Raw genomic sequence first — 20,461 nt, forward strand, 5'->3', positions numbered from 1 at the left:
CTGTCTGTGGGGCTGTGAGCAATGCAGAGGAGGAGGGTTCAGGAGCTCTGTGAATACTCTGGGAGGATCCAGCGGGTTCCACAGGGCAGCCCAAGGGCTGGGGCGCTAGGGGTCCCCACGTGAAAGCAGAAGAAGGAAAATATGCTCAATGAACAAAAAAGGACCTTTGTTGCTTTCTTGGCTGTAGCCCTCAACACACCCCAGAAGCACCCTGGTTTCTCCAGCAAAAAATTGGAGTTTCCCCAACAGGTTAAGAAAGTCAACTGGGAAATTCTGAAGATGAAGTGAAAAAGGAAGAATATCTTTCCCTTTTGGGTTAAATAATAAAATAAAAATAAAGTGTGTGTATTGAAATCTTTTTAAGCAAAGAGGAAACAGAATCACACCAGAGATTGCAGGTTTTTTCCTCTTGCTTTGGAGGCCGAGATAAATCCTTCCCTTCCCAAAACTTGAAGAAAAGATTCGCTTTTCTTCTTCACTAGCACCAGGCTCTGCCCCAGCTGAATTGGGAGCAGGGAAATTCCAGGCAAAATTCGGAATGCCCAGAGACCCAGAAAAGAAAAAGATTTTCAAACAGGTACTAGAGGGAGGTAGGAAGCTGAGGACGCTTAGCGGGGCCTCTGGTCTACTGTGGACCTCACAGCCCCCCAGGCAGCTCGGCCAGCAGAATCTCTCACGTCTTGACATTGCACACACTTGCACACAGATGCTACGGAGTTCAGCATCTATACATGTGTCTAACTTGCACTTAAATATGTGTACACAGCCACAGATATTCACTTTTACCCAAAGTGCTGTCTAAGATCTCCGAATCCCGAATTCTGATAACCTGCGCCAGTCTGACTGCTTCCTGGCCCTGCCGAAGCTGGCCAGTTATTTAATTTTGTCCCCTGAATTGAAACCAGACCGAAGATACCTCGGAAAGAAGCTTTGGGAGGAGGGTGGGAGGATGTCTTAGGGGCAGGCCCTGCTCCCCACTTTAGTGGTTTGCTTCTAAGTTGCCCCCAGTAAGTCAGGTTTCTAGCTAGAGTCGGGGCTGTGGTTAGGCTGGCTTGCTCCGGAGAAAAACACCGAACCTTTCTTACCGGTTAAGTTCCTTTTCAAAGATCTCTGTTTGCCTTCCTTTCCTTTCTTATTTTTCTTTTTTTTCTTCTCTTCTTTCTTTCCTTCTTGTTTCATCCTTCTCTTTTCTCTTTATTTGCTTCTTTCTGTTTTTCTTTTTCTTTTTTCTTCCTGTAATTTATTTTTTCCTTCTTTTTCCAATCCTTTCTCTTTCTTGTCTTCCTTATTTCTCCCATTTCCTTGTTTCCTTCTTTCTTTATTATACAATTAATTCTTTGCTCTTTTCTCTCTCCAATTATTTCCTTCCTCCTGACTTTCTTTCCTAGCCTTTCTTATTTTTCTCTGGTGTGCTGGGCTTAGTGAGGGGGACAGCACCAGGCTCAGTCGCATGCCTCCCTAGCCCAGCTGCTAAGGCTTGGAGTTGACCTTCTCCCGCCTACAGCCTTAGCTCAGCTCCTCCTCACAAGGCGAAGTGTAGGGCTGCCAGTCATCAGCAGCCAGACCCCAGCAGTCGCCATTAGAGGGAGGAAAAATAGGATTCTGGGGCACATCCACACTAGTGCTGATGGCTTCTTGAAGTGCTAGGATTCAGGGGTCATGTATTTTCACTTCCATCACCCCAAAGGAGGCTTGTCTACCAGGCCTACCTTTGGAGAAGTCTGTCCCATCTTTGTCCTGACCTCTGGAGCTGAAACATTAAAATGGCCCAAAGTTGAGCCCAGTTGGTGCTCCCAAGGCTGGAGTCAGGGGAAATGAGCGAGTGGGATTTTGTCAGTCCCAGGTTGAGGGGCAGGTCCAGGGGTCATCCATGGGCAAGGCCATCTCCCACATGGCCGCCTTTGTTCTCTGCTCCTGGACTGCAGCCCTGCTGGGCCCTCTGTCTCCTTTGGTCCTGCAACCACTGCAACCTCTGGGCAGGAGTTTCCTGGTGTTTTGGATTCTTTCTTCAAACCCTTTGTCGACTTCACAGGCGGCAGGCAGGAATGCAGGGCTATGTGTGCAGAGACCCTCCCAAATCAGCAGTCTGAGTCAAGGTTATGGGTCTTTGCTTTGTGCAGTGGGTTGGAGGGGTGCTGTGCAGAGAGATGTGTGTGTGTGTGTGTGTGTGTGTGTGTGTGTGTGTGTGTGTGGAGACAGAGGGAGAGAGAGAGAGTAGTGCCTACAGGAGAACAAGAGGATGTGATGGGGGAAGGTCTTGTCATGCTGATATTGTCCAAACTTTTAGAGTTTGTAAAGGTGCAAGAGCAGAGTGGACAGAACTCTGTCCAAAGAGGCTCCAAAGCTGAGTCCAAGATGGGCCTCAGGAAGGATTGACTCAGATCTTCAAGCCTTTTTGCCTTAGACAGAGAAAGGCAGCTCCATACACTCCCTTCCCTGCACTGCCACCCCTCAGAGCCCCTCTCTCCCCTGCCTTTCAAAGACCTGTGATTTCATCCTATGGCAAGACCAAAACTTACTTTTTTTTTTTTTTAAGGGATGGGGAATCTTGTAAAATTTTTATGCCAAACAAAGTTATAAAAACTTCCCGGGCGTTGCCTTTTCCAAAGGTTTATATGAATAATAAAGAGTGCAGTCGCGTGCACTGGTTCTGGCGGGCTCTCAGTAGGGAGGGGTTAGCAAACAGCATTATCCAACCCTGGGGCACCAGAAAACCCCAGTAGCTCCCCCCTTCAGGGAATACTGGCCCAGAAACAATTGCCCTGCGGATTCCTGAGAGAGGCGGGGAAAACGAAGGGGTGGTGCCCTTGACTCCCTTGAAGTTCAAAGTTCTTCTTTACTCTTAAGAGAAGAGCCCTTTTTGCTCTCAGCCCACGCGAGAAATTAGCCCAAGGTAGTTTCTCCCCTTCTGGTTGAGAACTGGCTCTAGGTATTCCCAACTCTGTTCACCTTTCAGACACCTGGTTTGCACCTTTTGCTCCCCCAGAACAGGGCTCCCCAATCTTTCCATGTGGGACACCTAGAGCCAGGGAGTTTTCTCTCAGAGGTGCTTGGCAGGGGTTTCGAGTCTTCTTACAAGGGGCCCTTGCATCGCCATTCCTCAGCCACCTAAGAGTCTAAGTGACAAAGAAACCCCAAACTCAAGGCTATTCCTAAACCCATTTCTCATTTCGAGTGCCCTTGATTCCTCCTGCACCCCCAAAGCCCATGGTGGGAGGGGGAGGGGCCCAGAGTGCTCTTTCAGCCCACACCACTTAATACCCTTGTAAACTCCCACGTGCACTATAAACTTGGATTTTTACAACCAGCATTCCTCCTTAGCTCCAGGAAACTTTGAACTCGGCCTCAGGTTTATTTACTGGTGGGGGGGGGGGGGGGTGGGGGGGGGGGTGGGCGGGGCGGGGAGGAAAGGGGCTGGGGTGCTGGGAGCTGAGAAAGGCTGGAGAAAAGAGGAAAAATGTGGGGCAACGGGCTGAGGAGGTGGGGGTCTGAGTGTGTTGGGAGAGCCAAGACCCTCCACTACAGATTTGTTTACTATTTAGGGCGGAAGTGGTTTCTAATACAGGCCAGACTGGGTCGTTAAGGTCGAAATGAAACTGGGTTTAGAAACGTGAGGGGGTGCTTTATGGCAGCGTCTAGACGAGGATCTTTTGTTCCCGGGCAGTGCTGCGGCTAGAGGGGATTACCCCAAGAGGTTGAGCCCAGAGTGCCCCTGACCTGCAAGGGGGGTTGGACACCTTGGGAGACAGAAGGTGGGTTTGTTTGGGGGCCAAAAAACCCTTTTTCCTCCTTTTTAGAGGGTCACCAAGGACTGGCAGATTCCTGGCTTGGGTCACAGAAGCCTTTGTTTTTCTTTCATGATGACCTTCTCCTCTCATCCACCAGAACTCTCTTTTGGAGCTAAGGACATTTCTGGGCTCCACATTGCAGAGAAAGTGTTACCTGCGGGTTTTAAATATTTTTCTCCAAAATCAGGCATTTGGAGGCTAATATTTTGCTTTATAAATAGGTTCACCTTATAGAGTTTCCTCTATCCTAATTTCACAGGAAACATCACCAGCAGGCTAATATTTCCTAATGTGGCTAGTGGATAAACATCATACCTAGAGAAGTGTCACACACACAGACACACACAAAAATGTACAGAGGCCCCTCAGTTGCATTCCTGCCCACACTCAACAAACACTGCCAATGCTTACACACCACAGAGACACAAGCTCTAGATATGTATGTGGTCAGGTTTACTCCATGCAACAGACAAAAGCATACAAATAATATTCCTTCTTATGTGCACCCATAGGCACACCGAGTTAAATAAAACGTTTGTGTGTGGGCACATGAGGAAATTGTGGGCTGCATATACACCCTAGTTTGCAAATCTTGTCTCACGACCCGACCCACATTTACAAATTAGAAATTTAGATACCTAAGCTGCAGGGATTCCTACCATCAAAAATGACAGAACCTAGATTTGATAGTCATGATGCTTTTTCCTTTCATCCGACAGAATTGTATTGACAAAAATATTTTCTTTGAATTATACAAAGACAGAAAGAGGAGGGAAAGATGAGATGAGTTGTCCTGAACCTCTGCCCCCAAATAACGAATTTGAAACAGAGACCAACAAAGTGCCCTCACTGAAAGCACTGCAAGGGCCATGATTATCTTTATACAGAAGAAACATGCAGCAAATATAGATGGGTATGGTGACTGTCCCCGCAGGTCATCTCCATCCCCAGTGCCAACCCCTACAAAACAAACCTCTAGGGCTTTCTACTGTGGGACACCCAATGTATAAACATCAGGGTGGCCCCAGTATAGGCGTCTTGTTGTGTCTGGAAGAGCCTGGCCATTTGTGCCAGAGGGAAAGCAGCCAGGCCCCACCTTCCCACCCCCAGGAGCTGTGGAGAGGAGAGGGAGGGGGCTGGTTTCTCCTTCTGTCCCCTCCTTCCTTAAAAACAGTGTATAAAAATTCCAATACAGACTTCTCACAGAGAAAAAAAAAAAAAAAAGCCCTAACCTCCACACTACACATTTAACTGCGACAGACGGAGACATCTGGCAGAAGGGCGGTGGAGCCAAAAAAATTCCTATAAATTTAAATTCGATGATGGTTACAATTAACTCCACAACAAACGTGTACTTAAACAGAAAGCCGTTGCTGGGCGTTTGGACACAGCTCGAGCTGCACGTGAGAAAGGAGAGCTTCAGAGTAGCTATGGAATGTCCTCAGCTTGAGAATGTGAGGAAACTACGGCCATAATCTTGGCCCTGCCAGCGGAGAGGAGCTCCAGGCCGGCCAGCACCGGCCTATCTCACCTCTGCCTGCCTGTCCTCATCCGCTGGGCTCTGCCTGCCTGCCTCCTCCTCCTCCGCCGCCGCCGCCATGGGAGCATGGAGGATTTTAAGAGGAGAGGGGTTAACAAAAGGGTCAAATAAAATCATAATATTGAACAGAATGAAATTTATCTTTATTTGCCACCAAAAAACTTTCACAGCAATCCCTCAGGGAAGGGAGCAGGGTGGGGAGTGCACATGTACACAAGCACTCACGCAGAGGAGGAGAGATGGGTGATTTGAATCTCACTGGGGGCGTCCCCCCCTTTCCCTCCAGGTGGAAAGAAACGCTTGGGAAATTTATTTACAAAAATCCAGGCCCCAGCACGGGGGAGGTGCCCAATCCCATCTCCCTACTGCCTCCACCACTCCAATCTTCAATTTTCTTAAAAAAAAAAAAAAAAAAGAGGTAACGACTGCATAGACTATAGCTATAAATCCATGAAGTGGGGCACTGCTTGGAAAAAGATTTGGAAACCTCAATGCACCGATTAAGAAATTTCAAAGGAAGGTTCTACACATTCAGGGGGAGAACAAGTAGGCTCGGGCGGGGCCTTGGCGAAGACGGAGGTAGGACACGGACTTTGCACACCTAACACCAGGTTGAAGGTACAGAAATTTCACAGCAAGGCAGGATCACATTTAGCTGCCCCCTAAAGTAGTGGGGCAAGGTGGGGCGGAGTAGATGGGGGAGCCCGAGAAGTTTCTGCTGGCAGACACGCTGTCTTAGCGGATCTTTTCACTTGGGCAAGGGAAGGCTTTTAGTTCGAGGATTGTTCGGCTCAGGCGCTCACTACTGTCGCCCCTCCCCCACCTAATCCGAGCAGCAACACATTGTCGCCGAGGTGTGTTTTCTTTTAAATGAAAGTCTTGGCCTCGGCGCCAACGGTGTTCACTCGCCGTGCATCAGACACTTCCCTTCACCCCCTTTCCAGGCCTGGTCCCTGTCCCACAGCGAGAGTCAGATAGAGGGTCCAGGAGGTTCCGGAATGGAGTGCCGGCCACAGCGGTGGGGGCCAGCCCTGGCCACAGTCCACTTTTCCACGGCGGAAAGAAGACGAGTTAGAAAATAAAAAATAAAAATAAAATAAAATAATTTTCCCCTCCCCCCGCCCCCAAAAGGGCCCGGTCTGCAGGTTACAGCAGCGGATTTCCCGAGAAATACTGCAGCCGGTCTCTGCTCAGTTTTTTTTCTTTCATCCTTCTGTTCTGAAACCAAATTTTCACTTGTCGGTCCGTCAGGTTCAGCATCCGGGACAGCTGCAGCCGCTTCTCTTTGTTGATATACACGTTGAAGAAAAACTCTCGCTCCAGTTCCCGGATCTGGAATTTCGAATAAGGGCAGCGCTTCTTGCGGGTGCGGGGGGCGTCTGGAGGGAGGGGAGGGGGCAAGTGCGAGGAGAGGGGGGAGAGAGACACGTGAGACCCGGGCGACCCCCAGCCCGCTGAGCGCTCAGCGGCCCTTCTCCTAGCCCACCGCGGGCAGCCCTCCCGCCAGGCGGCTGGCTCTCCTGCAGCCGCAGCACCCGGGCAAGCCTCGACCCCCTGCCAGGTCTAGCGGGTCCCCACCCCCCCGCCACTGCGCGACCCCGTCCCCAGTTCTCAGGCGAGAGCCGCGGCTGACAGGGTCTGGGACAGAAGGAAAGCCCTCCGGGGACACGTGCGTCCCCTGGGGCCCCCTGTCTGCTCCCCCTCCGCCCTCGGGCCCTTCCTGCGCCGCCCTCCTAGTGGTTCGGAAAGCCCAACCCCTCCCCCAGAAATCTGGGGGGAAAGCTGAGAACAGGCGCGAAGCAGTGAGATCTGGCGAGGGCAGTCGGGAGGCGGGGAGGAAGCCGGCCAGCAGGCACCGAGACACCAGAGAGCCGCTTCCGGGGCCCTGGCGCCCCGGGACGCCCGCGGGGCAGCGCCTTCCACACCGCAGTTCTAGGCAAGCACCAAGGCCGCGGACCCGGGAGAAACGCCCAGACCCCCGCCTGGAACGCAGTGGAGTCCTGCGCCGCCTCGCCCCATTCCCCTGTCGCCGCTGACCCCAGAGTTGCTTGGGTTTCTGCTCGAGGACCCGCGAACACATAGTTTGAACATTTTCAAAACTAGTTTTAAGAAGGATCATAGCGGTCCTGGCTTGCCTCTCCGGTCTCAGGTTCTGCTCCATTGCTCCTCTCCCCCACCTCTCCCCCTCTCTGGATCTCTCCCTGTCTTTCCCTCGCCCTCCCCTTTCTCCCCCTCCACCCCTCCCCTCCTACCCACTCCTCGGCAGGCCGGCTCCCCATACTTCCTTAAATGCTCCTCTAAGTTCACGATCAAAGTTAATATCGCCCGCAATGGTTGCGCTTTTAAAAATTTCACAGACCGAGGGAGATAACGGGGGAGGGGGGTTCACCCGGCTTTTCCAAAGAGCCCTTTTCCCTCCCTCCCCACCCCTTCTCCATCGTAAAAAGTCGAGTCGTTGGGAGAGAGGGCTTTGTAGGTTATAATAAAATCCTTTGAATGCTTATAAAACTCCACATAAAATCGGACTGACCCAAAACACGAGGCCGTCCCCGCTCCCCTTGCCTCCCCCCTTCTCTCGCCCTCCCTCTCTCGCTCCCTCCCTCGCTGCCCGCCCGTTCCCCGGCCGCTGCTACCTACTGGGGGCGGCTCCTTTGGCCGGCTCCTTGGCCACGGAGTGGGCTGAACCGGACGAGCTGGGATTTGTGTTCTCCTCCTCAGCCTCCGCCTCGGCACCCGCCTCAGCCCGGGACGCCAGTCCCGAGGCCGGGGGTGCCTCGGGCTCCCCCTTGGCCTCGCCCTTGCCGGAGCAGGGGGGCTCGGCGGGCGCGTCGCCGCCACCGCAGTAGGCGTTGTCGAAGAAACGGTCGAAGGCTTGAGGCAGGACGCTGTTCTTGTTGACTGAGGAGTAGAAGCCGGCGGGGGCTGCGTGCGGGGCGCTGGGGTGGTGGTGGCCGCCGTAGGAGCCTTCGTTTTTCATGAGGATCTCGGTGACGGTGGAAGGAGGCAGGCACTCCCGGTGCATAAGCTCGTCGGCCGCCGCATAGCAGGAGGAGTAGCTGTTCCGATGGTGCCACTTGCCGGATGGCTCCAGGCCGTAGGAGACCTCCCGGACCGGGGGCACTTGGGCCGAGTAGGGATAGGAGATCTGACGAGAGGGGGCCTGGGGCAGGAAGGAGGAGACCGTGGAGAACTCGGGCATGTAGTAAGTGCAACTGGGCAGATAGAGGTTGGAGGCGCAGCTCCCTCGCTCGCCGAAATCTGCGCCCCTCTCCTTGCGCGACGGCGAGCAGAAGTTGCCCAGGTTGACCGAGTTAAACATCGTTCTCCTCTCCTGCCGGCTCTGGATGGAGGTTTTGGACCCGGTCTAGCGAGGGGGGAAAATTTGGGAAGGCGAGATGACGCGTTATCCGTCTTAGTCTCTCTCTCTCTGAGCACGTGATCCAAAGTAGATATTGTCATATATCAGTTCGGAGCACTTCGCAGACGTAGGAGGGGTTCTCTCTTAGGTAAGATCGGGGACGTTCAGGCGATTGGTTTGCAAACACCGCAGAAACATTATGAAAATCAATTGCAGATTTGTATTCGTTTTTCTCTCGTCACTCCCCTTCTCTCCATACCACAGCACGAGCAAAGGAGGAGAGAGAGGGTTGGGGTGGGGTGGGCGGTGGGATGGGCGAGGGTGGTGGCTGGGAGGGGGTAATTGTATTTTTTTCTAGCTGCTGCTCTTTTTTCCCCCAGGATTGGGGGAAGGAGGAGGGCTCTCATGTATGGGGGTCTTGCCTCCTCTCTGTGAGCAGCACCAGGAGGGTGGGAGTGAGGACTTCTTTCCCCACTGCCTGATTTCCCCAGAGAAGTGAATCCTTTCCCTTAAATCTCAGGGACTCTTACCCTTCCAACCCGCAGAGACACCGCCTGTTCACAAGAGTTTGAAGAAGTCCACTCGTTTCCTGGCCAGAGCTGGGTGTCAAGACTACCTTTCTGGAGTCCTTAGAGAGACTCCCGGAAGAGTATCTGAAGTTTCCCAAAGGTGAGGCAGCCCAGCTGCAAGCCAGTGTCCCAACTTTGTCTGGCTTGCTGTGCTGCCCCTGGCTAGGGAGTCAGATTAGTCATAAACGAGTGGTGAGTAGTGCGCCAGCCGCCCAGCCGGTGCCTGGCGAAGTCTGGGAAAAACCTTCTCTAATGTTGTGTTAAATATTTAGTATGAGAGAGTGGCCCTGGGTGAATATTTCATGCCTGCCTTTATTGTCAATCAATGTGAAGAAAGCTACATCCACTGTGGATTTTCAAATCCCAAACCCCAAAGAAAAGGATTGGAATGAGAGCCATGTATCTTCTATGTCAGGGCCCTTTGGCTTAGTGGCTCAGCCTCAGCTAGTGCGCTGAAAAGAAGCCTAGTGTAGAGGTCCAGGAAGAATATGGTGGGGGGGACTAGGTTTGGGGTTCTTATCCTTGGATGATTTTGGGGACTGTAAGGTGGGTGGTGGGGCCAGGTATGGGTCTCCAGAAGAGACTAACCAGACAGTGGAAAGGAGCGGTGGATGCTGTGGCATCAGGGGAGGCCCAGCGGCCACTCCCTAGTCAAAGCCCCCAGCCTCTGTCCCTGGGGCTGTGACCAGATCTTAGTGCCTCCTTCCTATTTCTCAGCCCTGTCCTGCCCTCCTACAAGTCTGTCAGCCTCCTGGATAGCTGTAGCCCAAGAAGTAGGCTCAGTCATTCTGCATCCCCAACCCCTTGCCTTCCATCCCTCTGAGCACCACAGGACACATGTGGGCATCTGAAAATCACTTTATTGAAAGGTTCTGGACTGGGTCCAAGGGGCCAAAAGCAACCAGCATGAGCTGAAAGCAACCTTGGATCCAAAGAGGAGCTGCCAGGGCACAATTTGTTTGGGAAGGAGGGGAAGAACCAAAGCACCCAAGGGCTCAGCCCAATGCACACTCAGGGGAAAACAAAAAATAGCCCAAACTCTCTTTACATCCATAACCCTCAGTTAAAATTAGTTTCCACTTAAAGAAATTAGAATGGATTTGTCTTGATGAAACATGATGAGGTGCTGCGGCTCCCAAACCAGATAAGGAGGACACAAAAAAATTGTAGCTTGTCTCCATATGTAACCCCTAAAATCCATTCCTCCTCAATGCTCCTGCCTCCTCAAACTTGCTCAGCATTTAGAGTGACACCTGAGTGGAGTCTGCCTCCACCATGGGTCCCATTCTCAGGGTGGTTCTGGAATACTCAGGGATAGGTCTCAGGTGCCCCCCTACCCACTCAATGCTGGGTGCTACTCCTTTAGTTCTGGTCAGATCTTAAACTGAAGCAAAGAAGAACTAGATTGGGGCTTTGCTGAAGTGTGAGACTTCTGTTGGTAAGGGGCCATGAAAAGAAAAATCTGCTGTGTTTCCTTTTTCCTCTAGCCCTTTTTATAGGGTGAGATGGGGCCAGCATTTTTAATTATAGTGGTGGGGAACTATGGACTATGGCTTTTAATGGGGTTCACACTGACCTCATTAAACTCGAGTTTATTGAAGGCAAAATGCTGCCCAAACAGTGATAGGAACCAGCAAGAGGGAAACGAGAGGTACCCCTATCCTTGCAGAGGTGTGGATGAGGGCTCGAGTCTCAGATCCCGCTTTCTCCACTTCCACCCAAGGCTCTGCTTCCTTCCCCCTCCTGGCCCTCCAGGGTGATGTGGGGCCCAATCCCCCAAGGCAGATTCAGCAAAGCCAGGACCGAGATGGGGGTAGGGGCTGTATCCTGTGAGGAGACAGCTGCTGGACTGAGCACTTGAATTTGACCACCAAAGTTTATTCCTGGGCCACCATAAAAGTGAGCCAGGCGGCAACAAGGAGCTGCTGGCGGCCCTATTTCCTTGAAACAAAAAAGAAATGCAAGAAAGAATGTCAAAGAGTTGATGTCTAGGAAACGCTGGGGTCTCCCAACAGAGACTTCTGGAAAGTAATATTCCTCCCCTTAAAAGTAAGGCATAAAGTTTAAAATGTTCTCTAGTGTTGATATGGCTTAGTTTTTCAACGAATCAAAAAACCTCTAGCAACTGTCAGTTGCTGCTACGGTCAAGGAAAGAAGGCCCTGGCCACTGAGGTCAGCTAGACATTTACTGGCAAAAATGCCCATGGTCTGGAGTAGCCTCTCTGCCCAGCCCTGGGTCCAGGCTACCTGGATGCTTCAGCTGAGATGTTTGCCCTAGGCTGCACCCTCTCGGCCTGTGGATTCTGGCCACAGCATCAATACCTCCCTGTACAGGAGCCATCCCTGGCCCCCAATCCCTTCCTTGTCAAGCCCGCTCCAGGTGGCTTATTTGTATCTTATCTGGTGGGTGCCTGTGACCCCTCCATCTGCTTTGAGTCCTGGCCTTCACCTGAAATTCTCTGCAGCAGGGCCATCCGGCCCTCCCCACTGGCTCTTGGTGTCCTCAGTCAGCGCCATCAGCCAGCCTGGCTGCTAGCAGGCGGCTGCGGTCTGGGCAGCTGTCCAGGTAGCCGGACCAAAGTTAAGGCAGACTCCAGCACCCTTCCCTCCCACACACGGACAACAGGGGCAGCTTCAGAAGGGGACAGTGTCTCCTAAATTCTACCCTGGGCGGCTCCCAGAGCAAACTCCCGCACACAGCGTTGGGGCCTCCTGTTAGCTTGTCTACCTCCTCCGCTGCTCTGGGTTCTAGAGAGCAGATCGTGGTAGGGAAAGGAGCCCATCCCACAGACCATGAACTGGGGGGGAAAATGCTGAAAGAAGAAATGGGGCCCACATATGCTCCAGTGGGCTTGGATTGTAAATTCAGCCTGTGTGGAGTCAATAAAAAGATAAGCGGAGAGTGTCCCACACATGGATGCTCTCATTTGTTCACAGGCTGGGCCAGCAAGGAGACTTCATTAGAAATTGGCTTTCACCTTCTTGCCTATATTTCTCTCCCTTACAGTAATATCACTGCCTGCAATAATCCCTTTAGTATGCTTTGGGATTTTCAGGTCAGTGGTTTATCTTGCACCCGGGACACCCCAGCCCCAGCCAGGGAACAAGAAGCGGGTGGGACTGCTAGTTCCTGGCTTCCACCTCTTCTCAGACTTGGCCATTGCCCCAAGCCTGAGTCCCCAAGTCAGGCCACCTAAGCTGGTGGATGCTGCTCAGAGGTTCCTCGGACCTATGGAGGAGGTAGTGGGGAGGGAGAAGAACTGCTCCTTTGCCCCCACAGGCCCCACCCAGCTTCCTCTGTGGAGAGATTGTCCCAGGATGCTAGCAACCCAACCCTATTTCTTCCCATAAAAGCCCTATTTTACGAGCCGGTTTCACTGGCCCCCTCATCAAATGCTCCAAAATGAAGGAAATGTCTTAAAAGCAGGCTGGAAATGGAGCCGCTGCTATTGGGCTTTAGTTTCCTAAGCCAGTTGTAGTGGCACAGAAAATACCTTTTCTGGGTGGGATTGCCCTGTTGGGCCACCCAGATCTCCCGCCTCACCACAGAGCAGAGGCGGGTTGGCTGGAGCCCTGATTCTCTGGCTTTAGCTCCTACATTAAGGCTCGGACCTAGTCCTCCTGATCAAAGTGAGCTCGCGGCATTTTTATGGATCAACTTCAGCGACTCTTTATTAGCGATCAGATGCCTGGGTCGAAAATGCAAAAGGGAACAAACAGCTAATCAATCCAAAAGGAAAAAGAAAAGAGAGGGGTGGGAAGGCATGGGGTGAAAAAATTCAGGTGACACAAAACAAAAAGATTCCAGTCACCAAAAACAAAAACAAAAAAAAAATCTTTTGCCCCCAGCAAGAATCATTTGTTTGGGATCTGTTCCAGCCTCCAGGCCCTGCCTTCTGCCTGCACATTCTGCCCTGATTTCCGGAACCTGGAAGCCTAGGCAGGCAGTGGGGAACTCTGACTCGCCTGTGCTCTGAAGCTTGATCCGAAAGCTTCCACAGTGAGGACTGCTCCGTGGGGTGAGTGTTGTGGCCTATGCCTCCTTGCCCCAGCAAGGAAAGTGCCTTCTGCTCAGGATTTACAAGTCTCCCCCATTTTGCTGGTTTCCTTTCGGCGGGCTCAGTGGTTTTCTCCTCACTACAGTCAGAAGTTGAGTTACAGGAAGATTCGCCAGAGATTTATCGCCTGGCCCCAAACTTGGAGAGCCTCGTTGTCATAAACAGCCGTCTATTGTCTAGACTTTTATCTCCGGGTATGGATCGTGCATTAGCGAGGCTCAGGAGACATGGGGCTGGCTCTGTGGGGTGTTTGTGCAGCCGGTGCCTGCCTGCAGGCCCCAGGGGTTTCTTTGGGTCATTTTATGAGAGTGCACACATTTGTATACGCTCTTGGAGCTGGGCAGGTATGCCTGAGTGTTCACGAGTAGAGGCCCAAGGTAGGGAAGTCTCTTTTTCTCTGTGTTGGGGAACATTCCAGTGCGTGTACTTGTGTGTTGGGTGAGAATTTGTCACGGTATGCTTTGTTTCTGGGGCATTTTAAGTGTTCCTGCCTGGGCTTTTTCAGGTTTTATTAACTTGCATCCGCTTGGCCTGTTTATGTCCCTTCCAAGCAGATCATCTGGTGTTTTTCAATATTGGAGTGCATTGTGTGTATTTGGCTTCTCTCAGGAAATGGTTTTGGGTGATACCTTCCCAGGCTTACTCCCTCAGATACCCCCACCCACCCTGAATCACACCTCAGCCTCTGCTTTCACCAGGTTGTCTGGCCCTGCCCCACTCTCTGCAAGTCCCTAAATCTCCAAAGTGCCTGCCAATTTTATGTCACAGACATGAAGCACATTTTTGTAGGGTGAGGTCTGGCTATCTCTATCTTTCCCACACTAGGGGGAAGCGTCCAGCTCATAAACCACCTCACTAACTGGAGCTCCCCTTCCCAGACTGAGGGGACATAAGAAAGGGCCTCCCCAGTCCATTTCAACTGTTTAAAATACTATCCACGGAACTCTAGATACTGCCAAAGAGAGCCTGCTGTTCCCTCCCTGGGGCTTCCCGGCTACCCCTCCAGCCCGTTGAGCCCAGGCATTTTGTAACATAAGTGGCACTTTGCCCAGATTAAACGTCTATGGCAGAGACACTTATCACCTTAGATCTTGGGGTCAGAGCTGCTTTGAAAGCCAGGATCATTTAACATCACCAGAAATAACCAAATCCTCTCCCTTTGTTTTTTATGATGAAAACACAGGGTAAGAGAGCACCAGGCACTGAGGCCTGGGAGTTCCACAGACCAACACCCCTGCTCCTGGCGGCTCCCACCCGGGACTTAGACCCTCAGGTCCCTAATATCCCGGAGGTGCTCTCAATCAGAAAGGTAAAGTGGGAGGTGGGGGCAGATCCCAGAGGCCATTTTTCCAGTTGAGGAGGGTGGAGGTGACAACAATTAGAGGCTTTTGGAGCATCAGACTGAACCAGAATTCCCCATCGTTGTTTTCTGTGCATCCTTCCCTTCCCTTGCCATTAGAATTTCAATTTAAAAAGCAATGATTAGGCCTTAAAATGTCTCCATGAGCCCAGAGGAGACGAAAACGAGCTGTGAGGTCCAGGAAAAAGGTAAGTCCTCCGCAGATATCCCCACACCAATTATTTTTCTCTCCTTCTTTCTCTCTATTCATCCCCAGCGCTACCCTGGAGGAAAAGGATCAAGGATCTCAGTTCGGGATCCTTCCTCCCTGAGCCTTCGAGCTGAGCCTGCCCACTGCCCACCGCCAAAGGCTGTCGCGGCGGATACGGGGCTCTTTCGGTCTCGCCGGCCGGCTGCTGCGCTGCCTTACGCTCCCGGTCTCCCTGTCTCCCTCCATTCTTGCCTCACCCCTCCCCTAGACCAGCAAATATCCAATATATTTGTTTCTCCGCACCCCAGGCCTCCGCGCAGCCAGCTCAGCGCTCGGGGATCGCTGCCCCCGCACTGGGTCCTTAGGCGCTTTGCTTCCAGTCCCACCGACTGCAGCCTCTTTCTTTGCTAGCTGCCCGGGTAAAACGCTTCTGTCGCACTTTCCTGCTTCTCCCCCTTTCTTTCCGCCTCTGGATCTGAGAAAGAAATAAAACCAAGCCTCCTACCGCACCAGCCCTCCCCACCCCTGCTGCCTCACTTCTCCTTACCGAGTGTACCGCCTTGTTTTCTGAAGGAAACCGTAACATTCAGACATTTAAGCTGTAAATGAACTTTTCTCTTTGACGTTTAATTTTCTCTCCAATTCTTAGGTCCTGCTCCGCTTCTCAGTGGAATGGAACGGATTTAGAAGCCTGCAGTAGGGGAGTGGGGAGTGGAGAGAGGGAGCCCAGAGTTACAGACGGCGGCGAGAGGTACAGAAGACCGGGAGATAGAGAAAAAGAGAGGCGGGGGAAGGGAGGGGGAGGAAGGAGGGAGGGAAGGGTCCCCAGCTGGCGGGGAGCGGAGCCAGAGAGAGAAAAAGAGAGAAAAGTTTCCCGGAGTCTTCATTAGTTGATTTCCCTGTCCGCCGCTTTCCCCGGCCGGCTCACCCCCGGTAAAGGAAGGAGGGGCGTCTTTATTTTTTTAAGGCCCCAAAGAGTCCGATGTTTACAAGACCAGAAATGCCGCGGCCGCGTCCTGGCAGAGAAAAAGGCTGAAATGGAGGACCGGCGCCTTCCTTATAAGGTACGATGCTAACTTGACCTTCACTTTGTCATGGCGCCCCCGCCCACCCAGACTGCCGCAGGCGGCCGGGCGAGGGAGAGCAACAGCCGACCCTTGCTTCTGCCTCCCTCCCGCCTCTTTTTATCTTTCAATCTTTCTCTCTCGTCTTTCTTATTTTCATTTCCCTCCTTCTGTCTTTTTCTTCCTCTTTTTTCTGTCTTTTCCTTTTCATTTCCTTCCTTCCTTCTTTTTCTCCTGCTGTTCTTCCTGCCCCCTTTCTTTCACTCATTCTTTTTACCCTTGCCGGCTGGTTTCATAGCTTCCCTGGGTTCTCTCTTGCCTTGTTCTCAGGCACTTCCTTGATCTCTTTCTCTCTCTTCCCAGCCTTCTGGTCTCTTCTGGTCTCAAATCCCGGAAACAACAACAACAAAAATATTTTAAGTCCTTCCTGCATCCCTACTCTGAACTGGCCTTCACAGCCCCAGCCTGGCTTTTGCCCCACCCAGGTGTTCCTGGGGGAGAGGGGGAAGGCCAATTTAGGATCAAAAGAGGCTTCACTTTGGGACCAGTGCCCACTTGGGGATGACAATGAAATTGGTTTGGATAAGACCCTGTCTTCCTCACATTGGCCCCACCTGCAAAGTCTCTGTGACCCTAGTGGCCTTGGACTGAGAGCAAAGCCTCAGGCTGTGGGGGCATGGGGAAAGCAGATCCCACAGCTCCTGAAACTATGGGGAGGGGAGCAGAGTTCAAGTACCAAATTGTGGTTCACCTTTCTCAGGCTTTCAGCCCCTAAAATCTTAGAGCTTTCCCTTAAGACATCTGAGGAGGAGATTTAGAGAACTAGGGATTTATAGAGATTAAAGCATATGTAAAAATAGGATAGAGAAAGACTATAAGAGCCTCTCCACCTTGTCTATTGCTGCCTCCCAGGCTCCAGCAGAGCCTCTGACATTAACTCTAATCATATCTTGTGTGGCTATAAAATAATATTATTGACACCCCTGTAATTATCTATTATCCCCTTACTTGTAATGATTACAATACTAGAGGAGGCAGGTCTATGTTGACAAAGTAAAGCCAAGCAAATATCCTGGAAAATGAAACTAAATCAGGGGCATTCAAACTCGATCTCTTGTGCGTTCTTGAGTATGTTCCAAAATCTATAAGCTCCTGCCTAGGGCCTCCTTGATTTAGGAATAGCCATTTTGTAGGGCTTAGGGTGATGTTGGGAGACCCTACTATCTCCTTTTCCTCTACATCCCATACACCCCTGGCCCCTCCTCCTCTGCACAGACATCAGAGAGGGTCAGACAATAAAAGAGAAATACTTTCTCTCTCTCCCTCTACAATTATCCGAATAATTGCATGAATTCTTCCTGGAATACCACTGTGTAGTCAGGGTCAGGATTTCAGGAGGAAGTGCAGGGGACAGAATTCCAAATGGGGGAAGCTGAGAGAGTCCTGCGTTCTTACATTCCCAGACTTTATAGTTCTGTCTAGTGTTACATTGTTTCTTCAGGCAAAGATCTTTGTTCCCCTTCAGTCATATTTCTCCCTTCCCCCTCCCTTTCTTTCTCTTTCCCTTCCCCCTTTTTTGAGTCCCTTTAAAGGAGACTCAGATCATCTTCTGCTCTTAATAGATGACTATAAAAGTAAAATTAATTCCCCCCTGCCCTTTAATATCAATATCTCTCCGTTAAGTATGCACATTGGCGAGAGAATTAAGTGCTGCAACCTAAACCAGCAATTACACCCAAGGTTTGTTGTTTTTTTTTAACTTTATTTTCATTGGGTCTGGCTTATCTGGGGGTGTTCACTCTGGCAAGAGATAACCAGGGGGCATTTGTATTTTTTTTTCACAAGCTCGTTGGGGCCTGAGCCAGTACCGACCTGGTAAAAAAAGCAACCACGAAGCTAGAGAGAGAGCCAGAGGAGGGAAGAGAGCGCCAGACGAAGGTGAAAGCGAACCACGCAGAGAAATGCAGGCAAGGGAGCAAGGCGGCAGTTCCCGGAACAAACGTGGCAGAGGGCAAGACGGGCACTCACAGACAGAGGTGTATGTATTTTTATTTTTTTAAATCTGATTTGGTGTTCCATGAGGAAAAGGGAAAATCTAGGGAACGGGAGTACAGAGAGAATAATCCGGGTCCTAGCTCGCCACATGAACGCCCAGAGAACGCTGGAAAAACCTGAGCGGGTGCCGGGGCAGCACCCGGCTCCGGTCAGCCACTGCCCCACACCGGGCCCACCAAGCCCCGCCCCTCGCGGCCACCCGGGCTTCCTTGCTCTTCTTATCATCTCCATCTTTATGATGAGGCTTGTTAACAAGACCAGAGAGCTGGCCAAGCACCTCTATCTCAGCCGCGCCCGCTCAGCCGAGCAGCGGTCGGTGGAGGGACTGGGAGGCGCTAATTAATTGATTCCTTTGGACTGTAAAATATGGCGGCGTCTACACGGAACCCACGGACTCATAAACAATATATCTGTTGGGCGTGAGTGCACTGTCTCTCAAATAATTTTTCCATAGGCATATGTCAGAGGGTTCTGGATTTTTAGTTGCTAAGGAAAGATCCAAATGGGACCAATTTTAGGAGGCCCAAACAGAGTCCGTTCAGTGTCAGAAAATGCTTCCCCAAAGGGGTTGGGAGTGTGTTTTGTTGGAAAAAACTTGGGTTATAGGAAAGCCTTTCCCTGCTACTTGTGTAGACCCAGCCCAATTTAAGAATTACAAGGAAGCGAAGGGGTTGTGTAGGCCGGAAGCCTCTCTGTCCGGGCTGGATGCAGGGGACTTGAGCTGCTCCGGAATTTGAGAGGAACATAGAAGCAAAGGTCCAGCCTTTGCTTCATGCTGATTCCTAGACTTAAGATTCAAAAACAAATTTTTAAAAGTGAAACCAGCCCTAGCCTTTGGAAGCTCTTGAAGGTTCAGCACCCACCCAGGAATCCACCTGCCTGTTACACGCCTCTCCAAGACACAGTGGCACCGCTTTTCTAACTGGCAGCACAGAGCAACTCTATAATACGCTTATATTAGGTCTAGAAGAATGCATCTTGGGACACATGGGTAACCTAATTATATAATGCTTGTTCCATACAGGAGTGATTATGCAGTGGGACCCTGCTGCAAACGGGACTTTGCACTCTAAATATAGACCCCAGCTTGGGACAAAAGTTGCAGTAGAAAAATACACATAGGAGAACACTTAAATAAGTGATGCATGTAGACACAGAAGGGGTATTTAAAAGACAGAAATAATAGAAGTACAGAAGAACAGAAAAAAAACTCAGCAGATGGAGATTACCATTCCCAATGCCTGAACTTCCTCCTGCTATTAAGATTGCTAGAGAATTGTGTCTTAAACAGTTCATGAACCCAGAAGAATGCAATTTCAATGTATTTAGTACACACACAGTATGTATATAAACACAACTCACAGAATATATTTTCCATACATTGGGTAGGTATGCACTTTGTGTATATATAATAATGTATTTTCCATGCAGTTTTAAAATGTAGATATATTAATATCTGGATGCATTTTCTATGCACTGGTTTTATATGCCTTATGGAGTATATATTCACATGTAGCTAAATAGACTCAGGACTGCACATTCCTTGTGTAGGTTGTGTGTGTGTGGTGGTTTTATGCATAAATAAAGTTTTACATGTGGTGAATATACGTGCTGTATGTAATCTTTCCCCAGTCGGTTGCTTTCACGTACAGTAGATAAAAGTGCCTCTGTGTGTACATTTTATAAAGAAATATATTTTCTATGCCAACAATGTACCCATAATAGAGATATCTGTGCATTTTAGACTGTGTTTCAATTTATTGGCAGCACTATGACCAGGTGTGTGCTTTATGGAACATCTTTTCCATGCTCTGCATGTGGACTATGCACGTTTTACAGAGAGCTTCCCAAGCAAGGGCTGCTGGGGGGGTTCCACCCTCACAGGCCTGTCTTTGAAGGAAGCTCTCCACTCTGGGCCAGGTAAACTGACAAAGTGAAGACTTGCCCCCTAAGTGGCTCTGGCTGGAAGAAGAGAAATCACCTGCTGGCAACGGGCTGGTTTAGATTGGCTAAAGGTCCAGCTGTGTTTGGTCTTGTCGAGGCCCAGTTTCTTGGCTCCTATGCCAGGCTCCAGCGGGCGGCACAGGTCTTAGGAGCCTCCAGGGCAGAGCCTCTAGCGATGAGAAGCCGGGCAGGAGGGCGGGCAGCTGCTGTGGGGACACCGAGTGCCCGGCAGAGGGAAGGAGCTTAGGATAAAGGTCTAGTTCACGCAGCCCGGCCAGCGCCTCAGACTCCAGCCGCTCTTGGAGGTCTCTCACACTCACAGGGCGTCCCCCCAGGCCTAGGGTGCTCAGGGACGAGCGACTGGACAGATCCGGGTCTCGGCGAGGCAGCCTCCACAGCTCCGGCCAGCAGGGGTCATCTCGTCCTTCGCGGGGGCACAGCAGCCCTCCGGAGGAGACCAGAGCTGCCGGCGCTGTCGGGCGCGGGAGCTGCTCGAGTCAGCCGGGGCTGTGGGCGCTCCGGGTTTCCTCTCCCT

The 20,461-nt window shown here is 51.2% G+C and overlaps 1 protein-coding gene and 1 long non-coding RNA gene across 3 annotated transcripts; one reads left to right on the forward strand and one right to left on the reverse strand.

Moving 5' to 3' along the window:
- Positions 1–4,220: 4,220 nt before the first annotated feature.
- HOXC11 (homeobox C11) lies at positions 4,221–8,647 on the reverse strand. 2 transcript variants are annotated; one of them, XM_019038056.3, is made up of 2 exons: positions 7,966–8,647; positions 4,221–6,707 (listed from the first exon to the last, which is right to left on the reverse strand). In XM_019038056.3, the coding sequence occupies exons 1-2, from the start codon at positions 8,645–8,647 to the stop codon at positions 6,475–6,477; spliced, it is 915 nt and encodes a 304-aa protein (XP_018893601.1). In that variant the 3' UTR covers positions 4,221–6,474. The 2 variants fall into 2 exon arrangements, with proteins under 2 accessions (XP_018893601.1, XP_063550013.1); XM_063693943.1 differs by having other exon boundaries at positions 7,962–8,647.
- Positions 8,648–8,686: 39 nt separating this feature from the next.
- On the forward strand, positions 8,687–19,506 carry LOC101127813 (uncharacterized). The gene is made up of 7 exons (XR_010129330.1): positions 8,687–9,355; positions 13,135–13,274; positions 14,497–14,622; positions 15,513–15,614; positions 15,803–15,927; positions 17,773–17,965; positions 19,007–19,506. It is a non-coding gene; the product is annotated as an uncharacterized lncRNA (long non-coding RNA).
- Positions 19,507–20,461: the final 955 nt, after the last annotated feature.

Source organism: Gorilla gorilla, chromosome 10 (genome assembly GCF_029281585.2).
Source record: "Gorilla gorilla gorilla isolate KB3781 chromosome 10, NHGRI_mGorGor1-v2.1_pri, whole genome shotgun sequence".
In the NCBI taxonomy this organism is placed as follows: domain Eukaryota; kingdom Metazoa; phylum Chordata; class Mammalia; order Primates; family Hominidae; genus Gorilla; species Gorilla gorilla.

Coding starts and splice junctions, on each gene's coding strand:
- HOXC11 (XM_063693943.1), bottom strand. CDS start 8,647: ATGTTTAACTCGGTCAACCTGGGCAACTTCTGCTCGCCGTCGCGCAAG. Junction 6,708..7,961: donor AAAGGAGCCGCCCCCAGTAG/GTAGCAGCGGCC, acceptor CCCTCCCTCCAG/ACGCCCCCCGCACCCGCAAG.